This window comes from Lingula anatina, chromosome 6, assembly GCF_051362555.1.
Source record: "Lingula anatina isolate TDL-2025a chromosome 6, LinAna3.0, whole genome shotgun sequence".
Classification (NCBI taxonomy): domain Eukaryota; kingdom Metazoa; phylum Brachiopoda; class Lingulata; order Lingulida; family Lingulidae; genus Lingula; species Lingula anatina.
The window spans coordinates 14,776,197-14,802,886 of NC_141772.1; the positions used below are offsets into that span (position 1 = coordinate 14,776,197).

The following is a 26,690-nucleotide window of genomic DNA, read 5'->3' on the forward strand; positions in this document are numbered from 1 at the left end:
TCTCTGCAGGGGCATGCAAGTTACTTAAAAAGGAATGCGTAAATTTTCATGTTGTGCATGAGAAGGTTTGATTTGTGCGTGTCCCTGTATGACAGCGTGTTTGCGAAGTTTAGGTTACTGCATGTGAGCTAGGATATTTCGGATCCTAGATGTGAGAAATCCGTAAATTCCAATTGTAAGACAAACTAACCGTGCCCAGGGGGAGTAAAAAGTATAAAGAAAAATGCAGTGAGCAGTCTCAATACTTACACGAAGAAGTGCGTATTCATTTGAACAGTGAATCGAACACGGCCAAGTACTCAGGCATTAGGGCTATTTATATATTCAATGAGTATTTACACGTAGAATCATCGTTTTATATGACATACTGGGTAGAATCATTATTTAAAATAAATCTTGAGTTGATAACAAATATTTCATTTATTTACACTTTTATACTTATGACAGAGTTAGGTTTTAATGAGTGATTTTTAAATACAATTTTTTTTTTTTAAAAAAAGCACGAGTGAAAAAACTGAAATGGAATTAAAATCTACCTCTGAGTAGGTAGAAAATGTTATCCTGTGTGGTTTTAATATGCTTTCAACGCATGCGCCAAAATTTGCACATGACGTCTTTTTTTTATAACAGCTACGGATTTTTGAGGAAAATAAAAAGGAGAGGATTTTTTGCTCTGTTTTATGGTTATATTTCAACTTTTGGGTCTTTGGAGTCACTTCCTATTCTGTGTTAATACAATGGGCGTTAACCCATTGTTCTAATTCACAACCTTGTTTGGGTAAACACATTTTACCAGGGATGAATAACTCCTTCATATTTTTCAACCTAATAGGTAAAATAATTGATTCCTATTGCGTAATATGGTGTCATTTCCTTTAACCATAAAAGGTGGGGAGAAAAAGCGATAGACCTTAGACGGGCCCAAGGAAAGTTCTCTAAATTATCGTACGGTACCGTACATGTTGTACTTTCGAGAAAGGTAAAGATACCATTCTATCAGTCTTGATAATCATCGATTTTTTAATATCTAAATTATAAAGTAATATATTTTAACTATAATCTGCATTTGTTAAGCGTATAATTACATACAAAAATTTTTAAAGCTTTGCAAATGCAAATCTATTCATTACATGAACGGCCCTTCATAAAATGGTGCGAGTGCTAAAATATACACCATGTTTCCGGAGGTTGAACGGTTTTCTAATTTGAGCTGGCAAGCGTAAAACTTGGCTTAGACCAAGTGGTTTGCTAGTGAATTTATGGGAGTCCCATGCTCAACTGGGACAAAATAATAAAAAATCAATTAGTTCTAACCTGTAACAGAGTTAGTTTTATGTATGCAGTATGGCATAATACTAAAACACGAGTTAAAAACTATAAAACATATTGATTTTGAAATTAATTATATTGAAACGTCTACTTGTGTGATTGCAGAAGATGTCACCCCGTGTGCTCTACCTTTAGTTTCAACGCAAGCGCCTAAATTTAAACATGATATTTTTTTTTATTTGTAATATAAAACCCTGTGGCTATTGTGCAAGGTAGCGGAAACGTTCAAATTAGCTCACGAGGTAAGGAGCTCGGGTATCTTGCTCCATTTTTCTTTTAATGTATCGACTTTAAAAAATGTCCGGGAATTATGCCTGATCATGATGTCCTGGCTACGATAATAGCATTGGTTGGCTTTTCCCCAACGTTTTGTACATATTCCTATCAATATAAACAAGCGCTAAGAGGACAATGAAGCAGCACTGTTATATTGCTCAATGCCACACATTCTGCATTAAGCCACGGCTTATTTACCCTGTCGACATAGTGCCTTGTTTGCATGACCTCCGTAATTGTAATGGCGAGAAAGGTAGAAATATCATTTCGCTATAGTATTGATAGGCACTGTGCGCATGCGCCACGATGAAAGAAACTTTTTTATCTTTTATCAAATAAAGATAAACATATTTTTAATATCCGAATTATAAAATAATACATTTCAACCAAGGGCTGCGTTTGTAAAGCATACAGTTATCTGCGTGAATTTGTAAACCTTCGCAAATGCATATCTATTCATAGAATGACCACACTATATAACATAGCGCGATATCTAATATATGAACCATTTTTCTAACACTTCGGCGGTTTTCCAATTTAAGCTGGCAAGCGTAAAACTTGGCCATGGCTAAGTGGTTTGCTAGTGAATTTATGGGAGCCCCATGCACAACTGGGGCAGAAGATATGAATGTTAGAACAGAAATCATGACAACAAAAGCAGTCTATTCCTCAATTATGTTATGGACCATTATGAAATTCATGTTCTTATATTAAGGAGGTGTAAACCCATGTTATTGTTTGCGATGTACTAGATTGTTTTTTCTCCAAACCCAAAGCTTGACTGCGCTATGCTAAAGTATAACTATTGAAATAAGTCTTAAGGTGTAAGTATATACACGCACCCTGTACTCATTCAGTGAACCGAACTCAGCTATCATTAGTGCTTCTGCACTCAGGCTATTTATAGAGTCATTCAGCTGGTATAATACGTAATAAAATAAAGCTTTAAGATACGTCTTGCGTTTTCAGCAAACATTATAATTCATTCATTTACTTTAAGGGGATAATTGAAATGACAAAAAAAAAAAAAAAAAAAAAAACGATTTACTCATGAGAAAAACAGAAAATGTCACCCCACTCTTCTTCCATTGCATTCTCCGCGATTACTATATTCTTACTGTGTTATAAATTGAACTTAAAATACATATGAAAATATTTTTTTAATTTTCAAAATGATTGGATAATAAATCTCAATGCTACACATTGATAGTTTTGTTTCTAATTGTATTACTTATATTTTTAAAGCTTTGCAAATGAAAATATAATTACGGATAGATGGCCCTTAGGGATATCACGGGTTGTTGTATAAATAATACGATATCGTTGTCAAACTGCTGATTTTCGAACTTGACCTGGTAAACGTAAATCTTAGCAAAGGCTGAGTAGTTTACAGGTTAATTTATGGAACCCCCAGACCATCGGGGCTAATATGTAAAAATACCCATATCCAAGCTTTGCTCTGTTCAGATTAACGGTGCGTTAGAGTAGTATGTTAGTGATTACTTGACCAAAACACTTACCTAATCTTGGGACACTTCCTACTGTATTTTCTTGGTTTTCAGTTTCGTTTACAGTTTATTATAACCTGGATGACGTAATCCATGTTTTCCATACTAAAAATTGAGCGAATTCGCAGTATTCGATTTATGTTTTTACATAAAATATCGCACTGATGCTTTTCCTGATGATGTGCGTGGTTTACGTGTGAGTGTGTGTGTGTGTGTGTGTGTGTGTGTCGGTGTGTATGGTTTACGTATGTGTGTTTTCCTGATGTTGTGCGTGGTTTACGTGTATGTGTGTTTGTGTGTGTTTTTGTGTGAGCGCACGTATTGTGTAAAATAAGTGAAGTTCCAAGCTACGACAATGTTTTCTAAAATTAAATAAAAGTTTTAAAGAGCAAACCGTAAAATTCGCTAACTACAATGTATAACGACATTAGACCAGATTGGTGATTGGCCTGGAATGGCTACCCTGAGTGTCAAAGCAAGGAAAAAGCTAGCTTGTTAAATATTATACCTTGTGATGGAGTCGCTTTTACTGGCTCTGACGAACAGCGACAATCCTACAGTTGGTATAATACGTAATAAAATAAAGCTTTAAGATACGTCTTGCGTTTTCAGTAAACATTATAATTCATTCATTTACCTAAAGGGAATAATTGAAATGACAAAAAAAACGATAGACTCATGAGAAAAACAGAAAATGTTACCCCACTTTTCTTCCATAACATTCTCCGCGATTACTACACTGTCTTATAAATTGAACTTAAAATACATATGACAATAATTTTTAATTTTCAAAATGATAAGATAATAGATCTTAATGCTACACATTGATAGTTTTGTTTCTAATTGTATTACTTATATTTTTAAAGCTTTGCAAATGAAAATATAATTACGGATAGATGGCCCTTAGGGATATCACGGCTTGTTATATAAATAAGACAATATCATATTTGAGGTGCTGATTTTCGAACTTAACCTGGTAAGCGTAAATCTTAGCAAAGGCTGAGTAGTTTACAGGTTAATTTGTGGAGACCCCCTGACCATCGGGGTTAATATGTAAAGTATGATGTTATCTATAAGAAATACCCTTATCCTAGCTTTGTTCTGTTCAGAATAACGGTACGTTAGAGTAGTATGTTAGTGATTACTTGACCAAAACACTTACCTAATCTTGGGACACTTCCTACTGTATGCATTTTCTTGGTTTTCAGTTTCGTTTACAGTTTATTATAACCTGGATGACGTAATCCATGTTTTTCATACTTAAAATTGAGCGAATTCACAGTATTCGATTTATGTTTTTACATAAAATATCGCACTGATGCTTTTCCTGATGATGATTTTCCTGATGATGTGCGTGGTTTACGTGTGAGTGTGTGTGTCGGTGTGTGTGGTTTACGTATGTGTGTTTTCCTGATGTTGTACGTGGTTTACGTGTACGTGTGTTTGTGTGTGCGCGCACGTATTGTGTAAAATAAGTGAAGTTCCAAGCTACAACAATGTTTTCTAAAATAAAATAAAAGTTTTAAAGAGCAAACCGTAAAATTCGCTAACTACAATGTATAACGACATTAGACCAGATTGGTGTTTGGCCAGGAATGGCTGAAGTTATAATGAAATATTTTACCACATCATGTCTTCTCTTTACAGTATCGAGTAGTTAAAGATGCATACAAAGTCAATTTTTTGTCACAAAAACCAACCAAATGCCAGCATATAGTTTCAAGTAGTATAACTAAGAGAATCACCAAAAGGCATTGTTTAATTTTACCCGAAAATGATGTTTGAACAGATTTTTCTGCAGGCATTCTAAGCTGTATCTCAATGGGGCAGGAAAGTAGGTCACAGAAGTAGGTTAAATTTACAACCAAAAATTTAAAGAAAGGAGCAGTCTAAAGGTCTTTTATGGCTGATCGAGTGATCTATTCAGTTTATCCCTTGGCATGTCAAATTAATTTGAGTCATATAAGAATCTAGTAGAAGTGGTTTTCATGTGTTACTGGGAATCCAAGCTCCACCGATGCTCGGTTCGTATGTACCTTTAACATCTTATGTTGGATCTAAAGGTTTCACGAAAAAAAAATGACTCATTCATTTTGTACGTTTTTATTCTCTGATAATAGGAAAATATAAGGAAATCATACTATTAATTACAGTGTTATACCCGATATATCTATCTGGAAGAATACTAGCTCCTATTAGTGATTATAACCATCTATATGAATACTTTCAATTTTTACCACACTACTAACAACACTTTTCAACACCACTTACGGCACCAAAACGCACCGACAACTTATGGCCATGAAAGTATTCTACCGCCATTTTAAAAACTGTTTCAGGAAAGTTAACGTTAAAGTCATACAGGCAATACGACATGATGTAGACACGTAATTTACAAGTTCTTTGCTGTATACAGTACACAAGGTTTACTTCCTATAAACTTTCTTATGGCCTTAACCATTTGATTTGCCTCTCATACTATTTAAATGGACGTCTGGACTGGATATGATACATCACAGCTGTAACGAATGAAGAAAGTTGCGTCACTTCTGAGAAAATCTGATGGAAGTTATTCATTTGGGTTTTCTAGCTCATAATAGTCGTGTATTATTTCAGAGCCACTGGGACTTTGAGACGTTTCCTCGGGATTTTCCAGTACGAAATAGTCATGATCTTCCACAGGTTTCGACACAGTTTGCCCTTGGGAATTATCGTTGCCGCTAGGCCGATTAGAACTATTACGAGAACCGTCAATGACTTCCAAGTATTCTGGTATTTTTCCTTTGAAGCTTGAAACACCGTTGTACGGGTTGGATGCATTTCTTCTATAAGAGTTCCAAGGTCTAGATGAAGTGTCCTTCACAGATGATCCGCTAGTACAGGGCCTAGCTGGATTACTCCTCAAAGAGGAGCTACCGTTGTAGAGCCTGGGTCCGTTATTCCTCAAAGAGGACGCACCATTACGGGGCTTGGAAGCAGTGCTCTTTATCGACGATACGGTGTTATATAGCCTCGGTGAATCGCTCTTGAATGAAGAAACTCCCCTATAAGGCATGTCCCCACGCGCTTGCGAATATTCCGAATTACCAGACTGAGAGTTGATTTCACTGTAGTCTCCATTTTCAGATGTCGCTGGTCCTCCTACATAAATAAAGGATTGTAGACTGTCTCGCGCGTTCCCGTCACGTCTGGCGGGAGTTGACTTTTCTTCCAGGACAGAATAAACAGGTTCCCCGGTGCTGGGATCGTATAGGGAGTTATCACTGAGTAAAACTTGGTAGCTGTTAGCGCTCCCAACTGACCCCCGGGATGGCACCTCGTACAAGTACGTCTGGGATTTGTCGTTACTGAGGATGGCCCGTCTTGGGGGAACCGTTATTATGGAGTTATCGATGTAGTTTGGATAGCCCTGTTTGAAGAAAAAGAGAAATTAGGTTTCACAGATTTCAGTGCATTAGGCGTGAAAATAAAAATTATTAAATATTAGAGAGTTTTTTTTAAATATATCTTCTGTAGCTACAGATTTGCATTAAAGAAATTGAAATGCCGAAAAACGATACATGAATTTGATGATTAGTGCAATGAATATCGTAAACGGCACAAAATATTTTCCATTTTTGTCTTTCATATTTCAGATCTCATACACATACATATCTTGATGGAAGGAAATATTAACCAAAGGAAATAAACAAACATACCAAAGCGCCATCTTCAGGCCGCCGATTTCGCATGATTTCCCTAATATCAGGAGTGTCCTTGGACTTATTACATCTGAAAATTAATACAGATACATTTGAATTTAATTTATTTTAAAACTTTTCTCTTAAAAAGGTTAAGAAGTACCATTATTGAATAACTGAAATAATTTGCATGAACTAACACTGTGAATAATGGACAACTGGTGAACATATTGAACATCGCCATTTTAAATTGTGTTCGCATGCCGAGGTTTTAGAGTTAAGTAAAGGTACTGTAGTGCATTCACCTTCCGAGAGACTCCGAATTTTTCACACAAATGACGGCAATGAATAACAATACAAGCAAAGAGACACCTCCTAAAGCACCACCAATTATAAATCCTGTGTCGTCAGTTACTGCTACGGCGCCATCTGGAAGATTTGAAGTTTTAAGAAGAGTAAGTAGTTGTGTACAATTAAAACTGTTTCTTTTCAATAAGAAATGTTCATCTGAAGTGGATAGTTGATGAAAAACATAACATAAAACTGCTTCGCAGTATGAGGTCAAGGAAACAAGAGTTGCAAACGATAATATTTCAAATATCCTTTGACACTGATAGAACATATAAAATATAAGAAATAGAAAATATAGCAAATGTTTATTATTATTATTGTTGTTGTTATTATTGAATAACTCACCACTTATCTCGTCTCCTTTTAATACAGTTATCGGGATATCACTCAGGCCGGTGTCTTTCCTGGTAGTAAGAACCAAATCCTGAGAAGTGCTGCTTGTAGTGTCCGAGGTTGCATTAGTTGTGACATACTCAGTTGTGCCGGTCGCAATCGGTGAAATTGCGGTAGATGTGCTCCCTGTAGCAATGCTTTCGCCAGTTGTTGGCCTGTTATAACTGTTTTCATCAGACGGCAAAACACTGGGTCTTCTCGCAGTTGGAGAGGTAGATGTAATAGTTGAAGATGGCATTGTATTGTTTGGGTTTTGTGTGTTTCCGCCATTTTCTGTTGTTGTAGAAGACTGTGCCGTTGTGCTTGATTTCGTGGGTTGAAAAGTGGTGGGATACCGTCTAGTTGTAGTCGTGGTTCTAGTTGTAGATGTGGGGACAGCTGGCGTTGATCTGGTGGGAATTAGAAGTGTGGGGTAAATAATGCTGGGTATTGTGATAGCAGGAGGGGTAGTCGTCGGGTGTGTTGGTGTTGGGCGTGTAGTTATAGGTCGGAAAACCGTCGGTCGGACCGCCGTGTGTCGGGTAGTCGTGGAAGGTCGAACGGTTGTCGTTGGTCGGGTGCTTGTTGATCGGGTAGTTGTTGTTGCTGCTTTTGTTGTTGTTGTCGTTGTTGTTGTTGACGCAGTTGTTGATGGTGCGGTAGATGTCGTTATCGGTAGGGTAGTAGTCGTCGTTGGTAGCCGAATTACAGGGTCTAAGCCGCAAAAATTCATGCACATATAATCATCCAAGAAACTTGACTGGTATGTCACCGTCCTGCACATCCCCTGCTGTCCCACAATGCACATCTTCATCACCCACTTCATGCCTTCCACAGTGTTCTTACATACAAAGTAGATGTCCTCACACGGCCCCAGCTCCCACCGGTTTAAGTTGTCACATTCCAGGCTTGAGTATCCGCATGGCCAGTCGACTGAAGTAAAAAAAAAAACGATATCAGTTATTTATCTGATAATGGATAAAAATTAGTATTTATGAAAAAAGAGGGACATCTTAGGCTACATGCACCTTTTGTTTTTTGTGCTTCAGAAGGGACTAGATGTCTAGCGCGAAAACGTATCCACAAGCATCCATTTGGATACATGCGTGCACGTGGATTTTGATCATATATTTCAAACACAGTGTACATTTCAATTCCAACTTATTCTTTTTTTTTATATTTGAATGATATTTTTCCTCCCTTTTAATAATTTTAGTTTCGTTTGGCTAGATGACGAAGTATGTTGTCCATGTATATGTGTGTGCGTGCGTACGGGCGTCCATGCGTTCGTATCTGTGTGTGTGTGGGGGGGGGGGGGTACGCTAATAAGCTGCCTACCATTTCAAAAACGCGCAATGCCATCCTCATATACAGCCACATTGAATGGCACGGCGGCGGGGAAACCGTTGGACCATGCTACCTGTCTCGGTGATATGCATGACGTGATGTTTACGAACACAATATTTTTGGACAAACTTACAGTCAGGCCGCGGTTTGAAAGCCTTCTTTCAAGGTGAATTTTGATCCGGGTTAAATGTACAAAGAAATGAAAAACAAAGTTTTATGCCGTAATATTTACCGCATGTGCACTGGCGCGTCACCGCGGTAAACCGTTAAATGAGGTGACAAGTGACAGGATTCGTATTGTATTGAGTCATCTGGTTTGCTGTGATACGATTCGTATATAGAAAACTTATGGCTGGAATGAGTAACATCCCAAGTAAAAGATGGAAAGTACTGATGATTTTGGAAGTCATAAGTCATAAATAGAAACACTAGAAGGGCATAAAATATATCATTTCGCCAGGTCGTTCTCTCTCTCTCTCTCTCTCTCTCTCTCTCTCACACACACACACACACACACACACACACAGGTACAGTTTACATATGCAATTACATTTAAATTTGATAAATCAAAATTCCAAGAGAATTTTGGTTTAGCCGAGCAATAACTTCATAATTGACCGCAAAATGTTGATAGACTGCAATGTATATCGTGTTACTGATCAAGTTAAAGATTCTCACGGAAATTTACGTAATTTGATTAATCACAGTCAGCATCTTATCAGGTGTTTGCATAGATGCATCACGAGATGATAGCCGTTTGATATTTAAGAAAAAAATTAAGATGCACGCACGCGTACGTAAATAGATGAATCATCGCGTGTTACATTAATTAGTGCGATATCTAAATGTCACAGGTGTTTTACATCGAGTTGCTTTTACACAAAACACGAATTTCTTTCGTTTCGAATGAATCAGCCGGGTAATATATCCATTAAGAATAACGTAAACGTGTTGTTCAAAACACTTTGCAGACTTTGATTTCGACCCTATAATCAGGTGAGATCTAGGCAAAACTCTAGATACCGAAAACAATAAATTACATTAGAAAGCTGCTCAAGGATTTGGGATCCAATTAGAACAAGGTTTTCAGGAAAGTATCAAGCAAGTAACAGGCTGTGCAACGAAATACTCGAAATTTTTGAAGCGGTGTCATTTGGTTCGCACGCGGCACTCGCGGGTTCCTTGTGTGTGTGAACCTTCTTGTGACATCAAGATTATTTTTGCACCTGCAAATGACTACTATACAAGCGGTCACTGCGGTATATATTGCAGATTCTAAAATAGATTACCTTTAACTACGCATTCATCCTTAAACCTTATTACAGTCATTCATGCTGCTGTGGTTTTTATAGGAAATTAATCTCAACTTATCTATGATAATTTGGGCACTTGTCGTTGGTCATGTGGAATAAATAACGCACAGGATGCGCAGTCCGTTTCGTCGCTATGCTAGACAAAGTGCAATGGGAATTATCTTAGAAATATTGCGTATCATTTCAAGTGACGTGACGTTGTTAATGATTATAGGTCGGCTTCACAAGATAAAAATATCCCCTTTTAAGTTAGATGTTTAATCTCGGTGTTAAAGGCTACATTAGGAAACCTTTAATCACGATGGAAAATGAAAAAAAAACGGTTTAGACCTAAAAGCTCCGTTTAATGCTACTCTGGTCTTCATGGTCGACAGTCTGCAAAAATGAGGGAAAAAAGGTACACGTGTATAATACTCGTTTCACCGAGCAAAAATCTCTATTTTTTTATATTTACCCACGTGCCTTAATTATATCTACCATAGAAATTGACTTTCCGGACGACGTGTTAACTGTCAATGGCAATTCAATAAACTGTCGCTTCTTTTGCAGTAATTACACCTGTCTCATTTGCAGAAATTGAGACCAAGTGGCTCGACCATATAGATTCCATTATCTGGGGATTTTACCATCAATACAAGCACAGTTCGTAGCACCTTCCTCAGCAGAGGGATTCCATTATCTCCATGGAAGTTCAAAGCTGCATCTTCTTTTTGGAGATATTATATATTTTCAGCTGATTGAATTAGTGTATGTCGTGCTCTTGTGTTTTCTGCGTCGTTGCTTTAATCATTAAAAAAACAACCATAAGATTAGGGTTATCAGTAAAGCCCGTTTTTTTCTGTGCCTAGTATTTAGATGAAGAGCACGTTTAAGTGCTGTCTTCCATTATCAGATTTTATGGATCGCGGTGTGACATTTCTTTTATGTTGTCCTCAGCTGCTTACTGCTCCAGTGTTATCACGTCAGGGCTTGAGGGATCTAATTCTTCTGTCAGGAGATTTGAGGAAAACGGGGAAATATATACCGCTTCATGTACAACAAAGGACATCTATCTCTTGGGGTGGGAGGGCGGGGGGGGGGGGGGGGCTCAGGCTGAGCGGTAATGTGGGCTGATTTTACTGAGTATATATTATGATAACAGTTCTATGTCTGATTCAGAACTTCAGAACCGTGCTGGACTCACACCCTTATTGTTCTTTCTTTCTGATGCTTTCCTCGCCTTTGCAAAAGGTTAAAGAAAAAGTCGCTCTCTTTCTTAAGTCTCATATTAATTAATAAATTCTTAATGAAGCAATAATTATGCCCGCGGGGAGATATTAAAGTGTACCAGTAGCAGAACGCAGCCTGTCATAATCGCCCTTAATGGCGGCTTAATTACGCACGGTTTCTTTTTCGATTAAAGCTGTTGTGTAACCCCTGCCTTAGTAATGTTCGTCGCCACTGAAATTGAATATCAAATATCACAATCAATTCAATTATGAGAATTTTCTTGACGACACGTCCCAAATTGAAAGTACATTGGCGTCAAAAACAGAAAAGACTTTTAATGTTTCGGATTCCTTTTATTATCTAGGCGTCAAAACTGATGGTGTGTTTAAAGTTTCCCTGTTCGGTGTCATGTTTCCACATAATAGGATGATGGCCATAGCAGATTGGAGAGTGCAGTGCCAATTTTATGATCAAATTTTACTAACAAGTCAAACGTCTTTTTTAAAAGCAATTTTAAATGGCGATCGATTCTAGAGAAAATTAAAATTATAAAATTAAAGAATAATATAGGTAATTTGTATCTTACAGCTTTTATTCCCTTTTTACTAGTTTTATATTGATTTTAGCGGTTTTAGGTTTTACATGCCATATTTTTGTAAACACTGCTGAGACCTTTGTGTTGCTTAGTTTGAAAAAATAAATTATCATTATTAGTATAGATCCCTTTGTTATCCTTATTACAGAAGAAATGACAATGTGTTTCAGCTTACAAAACTGATATAAACTACTACATTGCGTCCTTGGTTTGTGAAGTCCTTCCAAATCTGTGTTTCCAGTTTTCTTTTAGTCTGTATATACTCCGCACAGGTCGCTTCATAAACCCCATTAGAAATTCGTTTACCCTAACCACAAGGAATAAAAATGAAGCGAAATTCATCAAAAACTAATAAATGTTGCGATATTGCGTGTTAGAAGTCATTGGAACCCCAATTCATATGTATATGCAGTCAACCGCAAGTTACAGGGAAGTCTCATCTTTTCCCAATGGTATAATTAGCACAGTGCACAACACTTCAAAACAGAAAAAAACAATGATTGCAAGACTTGTATTTCTCTACAGATAAAAAAGCGTCACGAAACCACCATTGAATGCAGCTGGATATATCATATAGCATATGAATCAGCATGTTTCATTATTTTTTGGTTCCGCTTTCATTATCTGTTTGTAAGACGATGTATCGTATGCCGTTAAAAATCATTGTTGTTGGTCATTGCAACAGAATGCCCAAATGCATTGCCTCTTGCGCGTTCAATAATGGCTACAGGTTTAATCGTTAAGACTTTTGTCTTGGGAGACGATATTTTAAGCACAACATCATTTCTGAATAGAATACATTTCCCAAGACAGAAGAGGGAAAGTAGTAACTAACGCCTAGGGTTTTCTCTAGAAAAAGCCGAAAGATTTTCTGCAATCGTTTCACAGACAATTTATGCAGGAATTTACATTAAGCGGATCAATTACCAAAATGAGTTTCGTTGGCAAAAATATATTTGATCTTTGCGTTTTTAGATAACAATTCCAGCGTTCATATTTCCATTACTACAAAGGTATTCGTCTGGAAACATGTAAATGCAAGTTTGATTTATTACAAAAATACGTCTGCGTCGCCCAGTATTGCTTGCTGCTCTGAAAAAAACTCTGCCTTTCAGAAAAAAAATCATCAGCTGTCTAACCTGACTTATGACTTGTGGCAGTACCTGGTTTGTGTGAAATGATAAACATGTCGCTTGTTGAGGCAGAAAGCGACTGTGGACTTGCAGCAGCCTTTTATATTTTAAGAAGAAGATTTCAAATCGCATTCAAACCCTTGTGTTCATTAGCAAAAGCTTGTAAATGCTTAAAATGCATTAAAATGATGGCTAATTATCCCAGACTCCAATTCCTAATTATTCAAGGAAAAATGTCGTCTGCTGCAGTACACACAAAATGGAAAATGGAGGATAGCATAAAACTCATCTGCTGCTTCCAGAACAGTCTGTTGATCTGCAGGCAGCGCCCGAGTTATTCCCTAAGCGTAATTAAAGTGATGAACGTCTCGATAGGTCGCGATTAAATACACACAATACTCCAGGCGATAGCGCGTGATTCGTTAATGTGAGGTGAGTCATAGTCGTCTGCGCTGAAGAACATACTGTCTTCTCTAGATAGTCTTTTATTTGATTTGATGAGGAGGTAGTTTAAAAGGGGGGAGGAGTTTTTTTTTTTTTTTAAGTATAGGCATTTCAATAATATTGTTAGTACTTTCACCGGCGAATGACATGGACTGCCATATATATTTGTGCATGTATGTAGAGCCCCCTTTGTATATTTTATTTATCTATGCATCATCTTTATTTATTTATTTATTTATTTTATTTATTTAATACTTGTGTGGTGGTAGGGGCGGTTGTGGTGGTAAAGACACCTTTTGGCGACATCGTTTCAGGCCTATCTTGTAAAAATAGTACCAGAAAATGGACCGCCGAAGGCATGCGTCTCTCTTATCACACCTTCACCGGTATCTGGGGCCCTAGCTCACACCTTTCCAACCACCGGAAATGACCAGTGGTCATCCCCGCTCTCTACCACGTGCACCACTCCCATCAGACTGGCCACAGGACTGACCGTTATCGCCATGTCCAGCTATTATTATATTAGTGGCCAACAAACAACCAGAGATGAATAAACTTTGAGTAACAGATGTTAACACTGATAGTTCCAGCAAAACGATGATCCAGTCACTATTTTTTTTATCCCTCTGATGGAAGGATACGGTATTCACTCTCCATGTCGTCGAGCACTCTCCAGGCATAGACTCAGGTATCATTAGTCACCGCAAGTCGGGTTAATTGCTGCTTTTTTCTCTTTTCACTTTTTTTATTAGCAGACAGTTCTGCAGGTTATCAATCTGTGTAGGTAAAGCTTGAGTGTAAGAAATGATACGTGCAGGCTTCTTCACTTTCTAATATCCATAGAGATAAGGCAGGCGTTCTGATACAGCTGTAAAAATATTTCACAGTGGAGAAACTAGCTCACATCGGATCTGAAACTCAGGGTGCGTGTGGTATAGTTTGGGAGAAAATTTTGCTGAGAGAGAAGAGTAGTTTGGTTGCAAAATGATGGAAGTCCGCCAAGGGGAATGGCCTTGTGGCTGACCAAGGAAGGCACACCGTTATTTCTAATAAGCGTGTCCATGCGCCATTTTTTATAGTGCATGTCAGCAGCATAGGAGGAGCTGACCCCCCACGCTATCCCTCTTCCAACTCTACTCACACACACTTCCAAACACACACGCATGCACGCGCATGCACACACACATGCAGTGAGAGAGGTATAGAGAGAGACTAACGCTTCACTGAACACAGGCTTTTAGAATAAACAATGGTCGTCTATCTGTTAAACAAGCGTTAAGAAATGACACAATGACCAAAACGGCGACATCTCAGTAGTCAAGCGTGACACGCGCGTCGTGACGTAGACAGCGTGACCGTCGTCGTCGACACTCCCATCACTTATCCTACTGATAATTACTACTTGTCTATATTATTAATATTTCACATGGAAAGCGGTCAAGCGGGAAATGAAATGGAGTATTGGCCCCGTGTGTATTAAAAGCTCTGCTATCGCTTTTCTAATATGCATTTGTAGCCTTCAATTAACCATGTTTGTTGTTTAAATCAGTCGAAGATACTAGCCACGGGAATATTTATCTTTGTTTGAAACCGACTCGTGTGTTAATTCCACACGGTTCACTTCTCATAATGTCCATATTATCATTCTCTGATAGCTAATTAGCAGGCTCTAGAAAATATAGCCTTAAGGCGTACAGTGGCCATTTGACCTCTAATTAAAAGGCTCTCGTCAGAATGAATGTGTTATCTGTTAAAGAAAATTACTGGTACCAATGTGTTCTATGCAAGAGGAAGAACGTGATGGGGTTAATAAATATATACATGTATGACCCAGAGATGCAGAATCCTTGCCTACTGTAAAAATTTAAATATGAGGTTTTCAGAAAAGTATCTCTTTACGTGAGCCTGTACGTAAAAAGAAACGATGTAACACTCTCTCTCTCTCTCTCTCTCTCTCTCTCTCTCTCTCTCTCTGCTTGTGGACTTATCACACCTTTATTTCTAGATTGACTGTATTTAACGATGTTTTCTAATGAAACAATGACAAATTTGGCACAGCAACAATTTCCATCATGAAGAAAAAGTGACCACGAGTGACTATCACTCAAAGGGCTTCAAGTTTTATGACGAAACCAATAAAAGTCTTTCCGAAAAATAATATTAACACTTACCGCCTTCTTGTGCTAAAGTCATTTTATCTAACAGCAGCAATCCCCATGCTACCAGAAACAAAGCGTCCATCCGAACGCGTAAATCCATCGTTTGTGTTAAACGTAGAGTTCTGTATCTGTTAACCTCGAGTGCCTCAGTAAATCTATTTCTCCTCGAAGGCCTCGGAAAATCTGTTTCTCCTTCTCGCGATGATGGCTTGTACAAGTATGGTCTTTGCTAAGTGGTTTTAACATCCTTAATATGCCCGTGTGCTATCAGAGCCGCATCTCTGAGGCTTCGTGTTGTAAATTACACGGTGAGTCAAATCGTCAGCTATCGAGGCTTTCGTGTCCACTGAATATATGTTAACGAGATGGAACAGACCGGGTAGCCTCTTAAACAAAGCTTAGCCGCCTTTATCTGTCCATCGGCCAGGTGGGTGGATGAGTGTGAAGGCGGGTGGAAGGGTGAATGTGAGCGTGTTTGAAAGTGATCAGGCGAGAATGGAAAGGGGAAGGAAGATGGAGCACAATACAGTGTTAATGTCCAACTAAATATAACCGATGACGTGATAAGACAGACGCGACACTCGCTTTAACAGGCCTATGGTTTCGCATACGACTTTCTCTCGTCCTCTCTATGTTTTAATCATTTCTCATTATTCTCTAGGTAAAATAACTGGTCGTTTAAAATGCCAGTCATTCATTACTCTTTTTTTTATAAAGCAGTCCATCATTGATTTAATTTCGATTAAATATTGAGGATTGTGAAATAACCAACCGTAAAAAAATTTATAATCTAATCTAGCTGACGCAATTCTAAACCTCGATGCTTTAAAAAAAGCCCCTGGGTTTTGAGCTAGGAGTTGTACTGATACTTATGTATGCCATACAACTCCTTGGTTTTGAGAGAGCTTTGGAATTCCTTTACTGTACTATTTTTACATAACAACTAGCTAGAATTCGTTTATCTATCTTAGACACTGGTTGCAAATACATCGTCTTCAAAACAATTTAAATCATTGGGTATAAAAATAAGTAACAAGGTGTGCTATTTTGTTCGAAGCGTTTCTTTATTATTATCCAACTTCTTATCACGATTTTCAAGTATCTCCTCCCCCTCCCCCCTGTGCATTTGCATTTTTACATTGGTTTGTATTGCCAATGGTTTGAAAGGTGGCGATGGAGAGTGATTTTAGGATTCTGCAACAAATTGTCCTTCGTACATGTGTTTACACATTCCACTATTACATGTAGCTGACATTTATTAAAACTGAAAATCTGAGTGCATCCCGCAACAGCCGTGCAAGAGAGCATCAAAAGCAGTTTCTGAACGGTAGCCCTAATTGTTTGAAAGATTTTGATAAATAGATTATTACCCTTTTTATCAAAGTTATATCAAACCTGACGTTTTAATTGATTGTGTTACAGCCCCGACAGGTTCTTGATTACATAAGGAATGCCGGCGCCACCGAGATTATATCAAATGCCGCGGGATATGATCTTCCAGATTTGTATTTGTATTAGACCCCTTCCCATACCTAGATCGATCTAGTAGGCTCGACCCATCTCCGAGGGGATTCCCGCTTAACTACATTCAGATTAAGCGGCTTAGCGACACGCCCACTGAAGCTGCTAAAAGATAGTTCATTGTAACAGCTTCAGTAGGCGTGTCAATCATCGAGCCGCTAATAAAGCTGAACGTAATTTAGCGGGAAACCTCTCGGAGATGGGTCGATCCTGCTAGATCGATCTTGGTTACTGATAACTAAAACTGAAAGAAAACAAGTCTGAAACGTTTGTCAGGCATAACTGATTTATTTTTATTTACTTCTGCGTGATTCAAAGCAATAGAAAGAGATACATGATTTAATTGGATGTAATAGGATCGAAGTTTGACTTCATCAAGATACAAATAACTTATTATAAGTTAGTTATAATAAACAGATCACTGAAATGATTCTTAACATACATAACAGTATAAAACATAATTCAACTTAAATTTAAAACATAAAATTATAGTTCATAAAGGGTAATGTAGTGAAGTACACGTCAGTGTATTTATCAGGATTAAATAAATTCATATTCTATAAGAGGCAGTAAAGCTTGCAGATGTACATTAATACTGCTTTCTTCAAAATTTTATTACTGTCCATTCCAACATGTCTTCCTGAACTCCCTATTCCATCAGTAATATACAAGTGCTGGAGATCAAGCACATGCATTTCCCCTCTATGGCTAATATAATTATCTTTGGCTATAAGGAAAATGAAACCATCTCAGTTATTTCTACTTATTGTTATTCAGTGATATGGCTCATAAACAAATTGCTTTGGATGAAATTACTTAAAATGATTTGGTACGAAAAAAATGTTAGTGGGTTCTTAGTCATTTGTTTAGAGCAATGTATTCACAATTTTTCCATGGTTTTAATTTGAGGGCTATTCCTTTCAACAGTAATCTTTACCATAGCATTTTTCTCTTTAGTCTCAGAAAAAGACAACCTATCACATATCATTATCAAAAACAATCACCATGCACTTTCATTATAACAAAACAATAAATCATTCAAACATATCAAAACATGCAGGACACAACAATACACAAGCATACTTAACACTGAACAATGACTCTTCTTTGTTCGACTTTTGACATGGACGCCTTCTTTCCAAAATATTATAAACATAGTCATACACACAAAAATGTACAGAAGTACATAAGAGTCATATTGTGCTCTAAGTACCAAACTTGAATACGACCCATTTTTTAGTCAAAATGGACATAAGCACCTTATTTATGCCAATACAACTGTTAATTAAGTGTAATTATACCTTTTATGTACATGTTAAGGACAAAGCATCACATCACCATTCCAATTAGACCATGCGTATATGGGATCCAAACATGACAGATGGTTTTGCCTACAAATCTAACGAACAAAAATAATGATTATGATGTAGTAACCCATTGGTGATGAGAACTGCTTACTTTGGAACAAAATCTTATGAAATGGCAATGTTTGGCTCTCAGAAGCACTATCGGGTGTGATACCCACAGGTGGTCGAGTCTTGGATGCCCTGCCGGTGATTCTTGGTTCTTATACTAGGACTTGGAACCATAAGTAATGGTATAGAAAATTATTATGATGTTATATCACTCCTACTAGTACATGTCAATGTGCGTGAGAAAGCAAACTGTTACAGAATAACCTACTTTTTTGCGTGAAACCAGACGTGAGATTAATTTGTTTATCCATACTTTCTAGGTAAGTTGATAATATGTCTGTACAATAATGTATATATCACAATTCTATACATTGGTTTAAAAAAAAGAGATATGAACTTTTTTCAGACTGATAGTTTTACAATTTTTTAAATCAACAAAAGGTATTTTAAAATTTCCTTAAAAATGAAAATGCATTACCTTTAAAATGCTTAAAATCAATTCAAATCCATCCTACAATTCAATTCAAATCCATCTTTTATAATGTTATTCTACATGTATATAACCTTGCTGTGATGGAAAAAAGTACAACTATCACAATTTAATTTTTTTCAAATAAAAGATATGTTGGCATAAGTACCATATTTTCTCACTAAATCATCAAGACATACACATTTCTGACTCCAATCACAGTTTTTAAGTGCACTGCACTATTCTCAAGTTAAAACACAAATTTAAGTGCCCTGGCTTCATGCCAAAATAGTCTAGAACAATAAAAACCAATTCCTCAGATGTTTTATCATTTGATCATCCAGTGAAATAAGTACATACCTCAGGATTAAATGAAAAATAGAAAATCGTCTGAGATAGCCCAAAACGAGGCTATGGGCACTGCACAATGTCATACGAGACTAGAAATCTTGGGAAAATCTGCATGAAGTTAGGTTAAGTTTACAAGCAAGAAGAATGAAACTCTATGCACCATGAATGTTGCTATTATAGAAACCATTACAAAAATGACATGCAAATTATGGTGAAATAAACTGTTATTCAACAAAACTTAAAAGCTAAAAACCAGAAAAATATCTGCAGATAAATCTGCCAACTCTTATTCATTGCAGCATCACACTCCCAAAGCCCATGAAATCTTTCTCAATTCTATTCCAAGTTGTGGGGCATCAGGCTATTTAACATAAACTGTTTTCCTTATTAGATTAGTATGAAATAATTATCTGCATTAACCAGTGAACAAGTCATACGTGTAAAATACATAAAATGTATGATTAACAGTAAGAATATTTCTTAGGATATTGTTTTAGCATCAAGCAGCTCAAAGCTTTACAAAGCCATTTAAACATTTAGAGAAAAGACATTTAACTGTTCATAATACAAGAATAAGAATGAGCTTTAATACTCAAAAATGTACTTCTAATATGGCACAAAAATAGCACAAACAACATAGTACATCCAAGAAGTGTACTGCAACATGAGTTTCAAAAACATGTAGGATTTTGCACTCAAAAGCAGCCTCAAAGTTTTTTCCTCTGAACATGTGATACAATTACCTACACTGAACAAGAACACATAATAGATTGAAACTGTGTGCAGTTTTGTCAATTTTTCTCATTTGCTATAAGTGCATCTTACAACCTGTTACCTCAAACACTCTATTATAACTCTTCATAACTGTACTAATCTTAAACAGGATACCTTGAAGTGTTTTGGCTAATTGTCAAAGTGCAAAACTTCGAGGATACCTAACTTCTTTAACATTGCTCCTTAAAACAATAAGTAAATGGCACTTTGACAAGACATACATTTATGAATGAGTCTAATTTATTCTCAGGCATAAAACTAATGCTAATATGAGATTGACCTTAGAATGACCTTGATCCAGGTCAAGGTCAAGGCCAAGGCCATCCTACTAGGGCATTACGGCAGCTTCCATGCTCCAATCATGGGCCGTGGTCCTTGTGGTTTACGTTCATTTCTGTGTGGAAACTCTGAAATGGAGCAAACGATGAGTTTATAATTATTTTTTTTGATGGAAACTTTACTGCAAATTAAACAAAAATATGAATGACAAAGATACATGCCATGATAAGCTCATTTTTCTTGTCATAATTTGTTTGTTATCCATGAATAAATATTATGGTGGTTTACATGGATAAGAAACATCTGAAAAGGATAAAATAACAAATCATTTTTAAATGTTCACGGTATAAGAATAAGAATTAAATCATCATAAAATGCAGCTTATCTTTAAATGTGAATGGCCAAAGTAACACAAAAGATAAGAATTTCAAACAATAATATCAAAACAATGAGAAATGCAAAGACACCTTTATTTTTTACATAATATATTTCTGAAATTCAAGGCATTAAGATCATGTGTGTCATCCTGGACAGATTAGTTCAAGAATCATACACCCCATTTCCATAGATTAGATCGACCTACTTTAGATCGACCTAACTCCCCGGGGTTCGCGCTAAATAGCTGTCAGCCGGGTGGATACGAAAGTTAATTACTCCTTACAGCTTCTAGTAGGCGGGGAGGGACACTTAAGGGGGATTATCTGACAGTAATCTAGTGAGACTCCCCGCGGTGATAGATCGATCTAAAGTTGTGGGAATAGACCCCTACATAGGGTTAAATATACCACTGGTGAGCTTCTCTTTTAATATCTATCAATAAACCTATTCTCAACCTTATTTCTAAACTGTGTGATTTAGTGAACTCATTTTCTCTTTCAAAAATGTCAGCATAAATCCATTTATGATGACCACATGCATTGTCCACTATTAGTATAATACTATTTTGGCTTTAGCTTACTACTTGATCCAAGAAGGCACTATCAAGAAAACTTCATGCTCACCCATATTAATTCTAAATACCAAAAGTCCAATTCTCACACATTTTACACAAAAAGGAGAAAAAAAAAACAAATTAGTCAATGTACCAACCAAACTTATCCAAACATCACCAAATATACCATTATTTCACCACACATCATCAAATATGCCAATATTTCACCATACATGTCTCAGGGGCATTGCCTTTTTTCTATAGGTCAAAAAATGCTGATTCCATATGTTTAGTATGTTAGTATAATGAGGAACAAGATAGGACAAATGCATGCAATAAGTGATCTATCAGTACAATAGTTGCTGCTAAAGTGAACCTCTTTTCATTCACGGCAGATGTTTATACCTTTACAAATGTACTCAAATATTTTTTATACTGGAAACCAAAACCCACATTTTCTCCCCCCCCCCCCCCCCCAAATATAACCATGCACTTATGTTACACATATTATTGCAAGATGTCTCCAATTTTAAAGCTAAATAACAAGAATTATGAAAACTTTTTTTATTTTTATTTTAGTGATGATTATATATCTGGAAGATGTGTGCAGTGGTATGTACAAGTTTTTCCTACCCTGTAAGATAGAATACAGAAGTACTTTAAAAAGCAATGCACAAAAGGTTGGTGGATATGCATAATGTATACTCCTAAAAAGCTAGAGGCAGCAAAACTAATTCTCATTGATCTCTCTTTCTTTCTCCCTCTCTCTCTCTCTCTCTCTCTCTCGAATGATGCGTGAATAGGCAAATGCTTTGACATGCAAGCACAAAAATCACACAGATGGACATATACACACACACACATACACACACACTTTCTAAATATACATAAATAGCAAACTAAATGCCAAGTCCCATATGCATATCTGGAAAAGCACAGCAGAATCATTCAACCTATAGGCAAGTCAGATTACAATATACACCATTGCAGTAAGTGTGACGTTAGATGTTATTTCAAGTAAATGTGTTGAAAAGAAGACAACTCGGGTGTTAATAAAAATACATAAAAACCTTGACTGTAAGATCAAAAGCTTTAATCTACTTCAATTCAAGATGCTATTTTTATTGCAGTGGAATTCTACTGACCTATCTAGGCTTAAAGCAGCTATATGATTCTAGTTATAAAAAAATAAAGTTAAGACCAACTCAGCTGCCAGTCAATAGTTCCCATGTGAAACTACCACCTCTAATCCCAGGCAAAGCAGGTTATAAATAAATAAATAACTAATCATGAATCTAATTTCAATAATATTAAAATACCAGCTTTATATCACCATCCAGTTGAAATGCTATAAATATATATTTACAAATTTATGAAAAGCCTCATAACTACTATATTTTAAAGTTTATCCAGGTTAATCTAATTAAAAAAGTTAAAATACACCGATGTGAACAAAAATAAGTTTTGAAAAAAATCAGCCTGCTTTATTTTACTGAATCTTAGGTGAAATCATGTTATGTTGTATTTCAAAAAGTAGCTGTTAGTAAAAGTAACTCCAATTGACAGTACCGAAATGAGAAATAATGCTTGAAGTTAAAAGTGAAAAAACAAGACCAGAATACAAATCATGTGAGAAAAGGTCACCAAACAAAATCCTCTCTACTCTATGTCACTCTCAACTGAAAATCTCATCATATTCTTACCAACTTTTTTGAAAAAAGGATGGTGAGAAGGAGGACAAAACAATGCCTCGTCTGAATCTGAAACAAATGCACAATGAACAAAACAAAGCATGTGATACACTGCACATTTTTTGACAAAAAACATCCTACCACATTTAGAAACATAAATGAAGGTGTCATATAAGAGTCCAGATATCATATTAATAAAAGCTGCATTTCTAGACCAGTTGGGACAGTTTAACTTGGAACAACACATCTCATTTCTCACCGTGTTTACCAAGTTATGGCCGCATTCACATCGAGTTGAGTCATGGCTCTACAAAGCCACGACCTAAATATGGCGGACGTACATGAAAGGAAAGCCGCCTAATCTTTTAATAGTCTCTCCGCCTTTCACACGCCTGCCCACGTGTTGTCCCAATGGAGCCGAGATTTAATGACTGTACCCCCGCAGGGACGACGCATGGGGAGGCGTGTGACAGGCAGGGAGACTATTAAAAGAGTTTTCCTTTCATGTACATCTGCCATATTTAGGCCGTGGCTTTGTAGAGCCATGGCTCAACTCTATGTGAATGTGGCCTATGTCTCACAAATACCATGATGGAATCCTTCCATGACCATATGTTCACAAAATTCGGGCAACTGGTCCAAAGAGCATTTCATCATCAAGAGTCATACATGTATATATAGAGAGCATGTACTTATCAACGAACTCTTGGAGCTTCAGCAAAACCCCCAAAAAGGATACCAGGGCTACATGTATCTACTGTTACAGTAAGTTTAGTATTTTGGAAAAAGCTAGACCAAACAACAGCAATTTGTGTTTGAACAGTCATGTCCTTCACTGCCCATCGTCTAGTATGATACTGACCTGTTTTAAATGGAATGAATACAGCAGGAGTGCTGACACCAGCTGATGGAAGACTGGGTTCCCTTCCCTGAAGATTGACAAATGACATATTTTAGCAGTAGAATTATAATTTTATCACACCTGTCTTCCCATAATGCAACAGCGATTGTTGATGTAGCAATCATAAATGTCTTCCCATAATACAACAGCAATTATTGATGTAACAATCATCAATATCTTCCCATAATACAACAGCAATTGTTGATGTAACAATCATCAATATCTTCCCATAATACAACAGCAATTGTTGATGTAACAATCATCAATATCTTCCCATAAAACAACAACAATTGTTGATGTAACAATCATCAATGTCTTCCCATAATACAACAGCAATTGTTGATGTAACAATCATCAATATCTTCCCATAATACAACAGCAATTGTTGATGTAACAATCATCAATATCTTCCCATAAAACAACAACAATTGTTGATGTAACAATCATCAATATCTTCTCATAATACAACACCAATTGTTGATGTAACAATCATCAATGTCTTCCCATAATACAACGGCAATTGTTGATGTAACAATCATCAATATCTTCCCATAATACAACAGCAATTGTTGATGTAACAATCATCAATATCTTCCCATAAAACAACAACAATTGTTGATGTAACAATCATCCAGTCTGTCCGCAGATCTTGCATATCAATGCGTAAGCGGTGATCATTACAAAAACACCTACGCGCTTGCACAAAATAGTCCGCGACGTGTGTTTCGCGCCATGTTTTCCAAAATCCAAAGTTGTTATATAAATCCATGAAGCTCTGTGAATAACTCATTATTCAGCTTGAAACTTTCAAAAAATAATATTTAGAACTTGATGTAAACGCACAATGTAAAATGAACATTTCAATTTCCACGAAAGCCTTGTATCAGTTGTCTACAAAGAGCACACGCATTTTTCTCAAGCGGATCGTGTAATTTTGTACCCTAAAATGAAATGATTGTAGAAAAAATGGACAAACTTACTTTATTGATATTATAACGATTTATGCAACTATATATGCTGGAATTGAACCAAAAAGAATGAAAAATTTGTACAACCGTCCTTTTTTGTGAAATCCCTATTTTAGTTCGAAGTATGTAGGTCAGTCGAAACTGGGACTGTCACGCTGCACTGAGGAAGTGACTCGAAAGCGATTTTCTCGGCAAATCTTGCATTTCGGTTTAAAAAATTGAATGTTCAGCTTCTCAAGTGTATATTTATAGTATACAGTGTGTCATTGTCATAGTGAGAGTTGTTATGGAAAATAATACGTGAAAAAAACGCCATCGGTGCTGCAGATCGACCATATCGCTGCCATAACATGGTTTTAGAATGGAAAAAATCTGCCGTTTGCCTTTCAAGTTACATAGCTTTGGGTTTGCAGACTTAAAGGTGAGTCTTTTTTTTTTTTTTTTTTTTTTTTTGCATTCACTAAGTTTCATATAAGCGCCGAAATGTATAGAAATGATTTTGGAGTAACCTCCCTTCGCATAGTTCAGATGCACTTGTTGGGGTCCGCCATATAGATAAACGTCCCAATAAAATATTCGCCCCGATAGATACGTCTCTATACATACACGTCTCAATAGATTTACGTCTCGTTAAATTTACGTTCCGATAGATCCACCAACAGATTCCTATAAACCCACGTATCTTTAGATCCAGGTACCGCTAGATCCATCTATCTGACATCGTAATCGGCTAAAAGGCCCATATCAACTTGCGTTGTGAAATTTAGAACACATTTTTATGTTCTTTTTTGTTTTGTTTTGTTTAGAACACATTTACATGTAAATTCAGAACACTTTTTACGTGTTCGAATGTTGCATTTTGAGAACGCTTTAAACAGTGTTCTGACGCTAGAACAGTAATTAAGCGTTGTGAAATATAGAACACACTTTTGTTCTTTTTATGTTCTTTCACTGAGTATTGTTTGAAAACGATCTAGTAGAATAATATATTGCTGACTGCGTACTGCCGTTTTAAAGAAGTGCATTTTATGTACTGAGTAGTATACCAACCATTTCGAGCAATAGTGTACCTGTAATGGATCTATCGGTATTTGGATCTAAAAATACGTGGATCTATAGGTATGCGGATTTAAAGGACGTGGGTTTATGAGGACGTCATATCTATAGGAACGCAAATATATAGGACAGCAGAAAAAAATCGGATCTATCGGTATTTAAATCTAAAAAGACGTTTTTTCCGTTTTTCCTTTATGTATCTATCGGTAACGGGAGTATAGGGACGTGTAATATTTTGGGACTAAATTTTATCCGTACGTACCCCACTTGTTGACGTTCAGTACCAGTGAAATGTTATATTTTGTTGCAAAGTTATAGTTTTACTTTGTTTACATACAATGTGTAGGCCTACTAGGATACCTTTATTCGTTCTATTTCCTTTACATACATGTATGATTTTATCATTATTGTACCACCAGCGTTAGCGCTGGCGGTACACATGGTTTCGGTCCCGTCCGGATCGTTCCGCCGGCTCCGCCGGCTCCGTTGGCTCCGCCGGCTCCGCCGGACGGCTACCGTTACCGCTTCTCCTCCTAGACGGTAAGGGCCCCCGTACCCATCTCATGGATTTAGGTCACCTATAATCTCAACTCGTTCCACGTAAAATTTGGGCTTTGT

General features: G+C 36.8%; 2 protein-coding genes and 1 long non-coding RNA gene across 8 annotated transcripts in view; 1 reads left to right on the forward strand and 2 right to left on the reverse strand.

The window, feature by feature from the left end:
- Positions 1 to 5,200: 5,200 nt before the first annotated feature.
- LOC106170993 (uncharacterized) lies at positions 5,201 to 16,154 on the reverse strand. Its single transcript, XM_013551082.2, has 5 exons — positions 15,729 to 16,154; positions 7,490 to 8,449; positions 7,099 to 7,222; positions 6,812 to 6,884; positions 5,201 to 6,522 (listed from the first exon to the last, which is right to left on the reverse strand). Exons 1-5 carry the CDS (start codon positions 15,814 to 15,816, stop codon positions 5,683 to 5,685), a joined length of 2,085 nt encoding a protein of 694 aa, XP_013406536.2. The 5' UTR covers positions 15,817 to 16,154; the 3' UTR covers positions 5,201 to 5,682.
- Positions 13,849 to 22,515, forward strand: LOC147761223 (uncharacterized). Its single transcript, XR_015334931.1, has 2 exons — positions 13,849 to 14,245; positions 22,036 to 22,515. It is a non-coding gene; the product is annotated as an uncharacterized LOC147761223 (long non-coding RNA).
- The window catches only part of LOC106170987 (uncharacterized), a 37,321-nt gene continuing 28,136 nt past the window's right edge, over positions 17,506 to 26,690 (reverse strand). For 3 of the 6 annotated variants that reach the window (XM_087014620.1, XM_087014618.1, XM_087014616.1), the window contains 3 exons: positions 24,010 to 24,076; positions 23,160 to 23,216; positions 17,506 to 20,653 (listed from right to left, as the gene is read on the reverse strand). In XM_087014620.1, coding sequence (XP_086870746.1) covers positions 20,583 to 20,653; positions 23,160 to 23,216; positions 24,010 to 24,076 — 195 coding nt within the window. In that variant the 3' untranslated portion in view covers positions 17,506 to 20,582. The remainder of the gene's footprint in view (positions 20,654 to 23,159; positions 23,217 to 24,009; positions 24,077 to 26,690) is intronic. The other 3 variants (XM_087014621.1, XM_087014619.1, XM_087014617.1) reach the window with 2 other exon arrangements.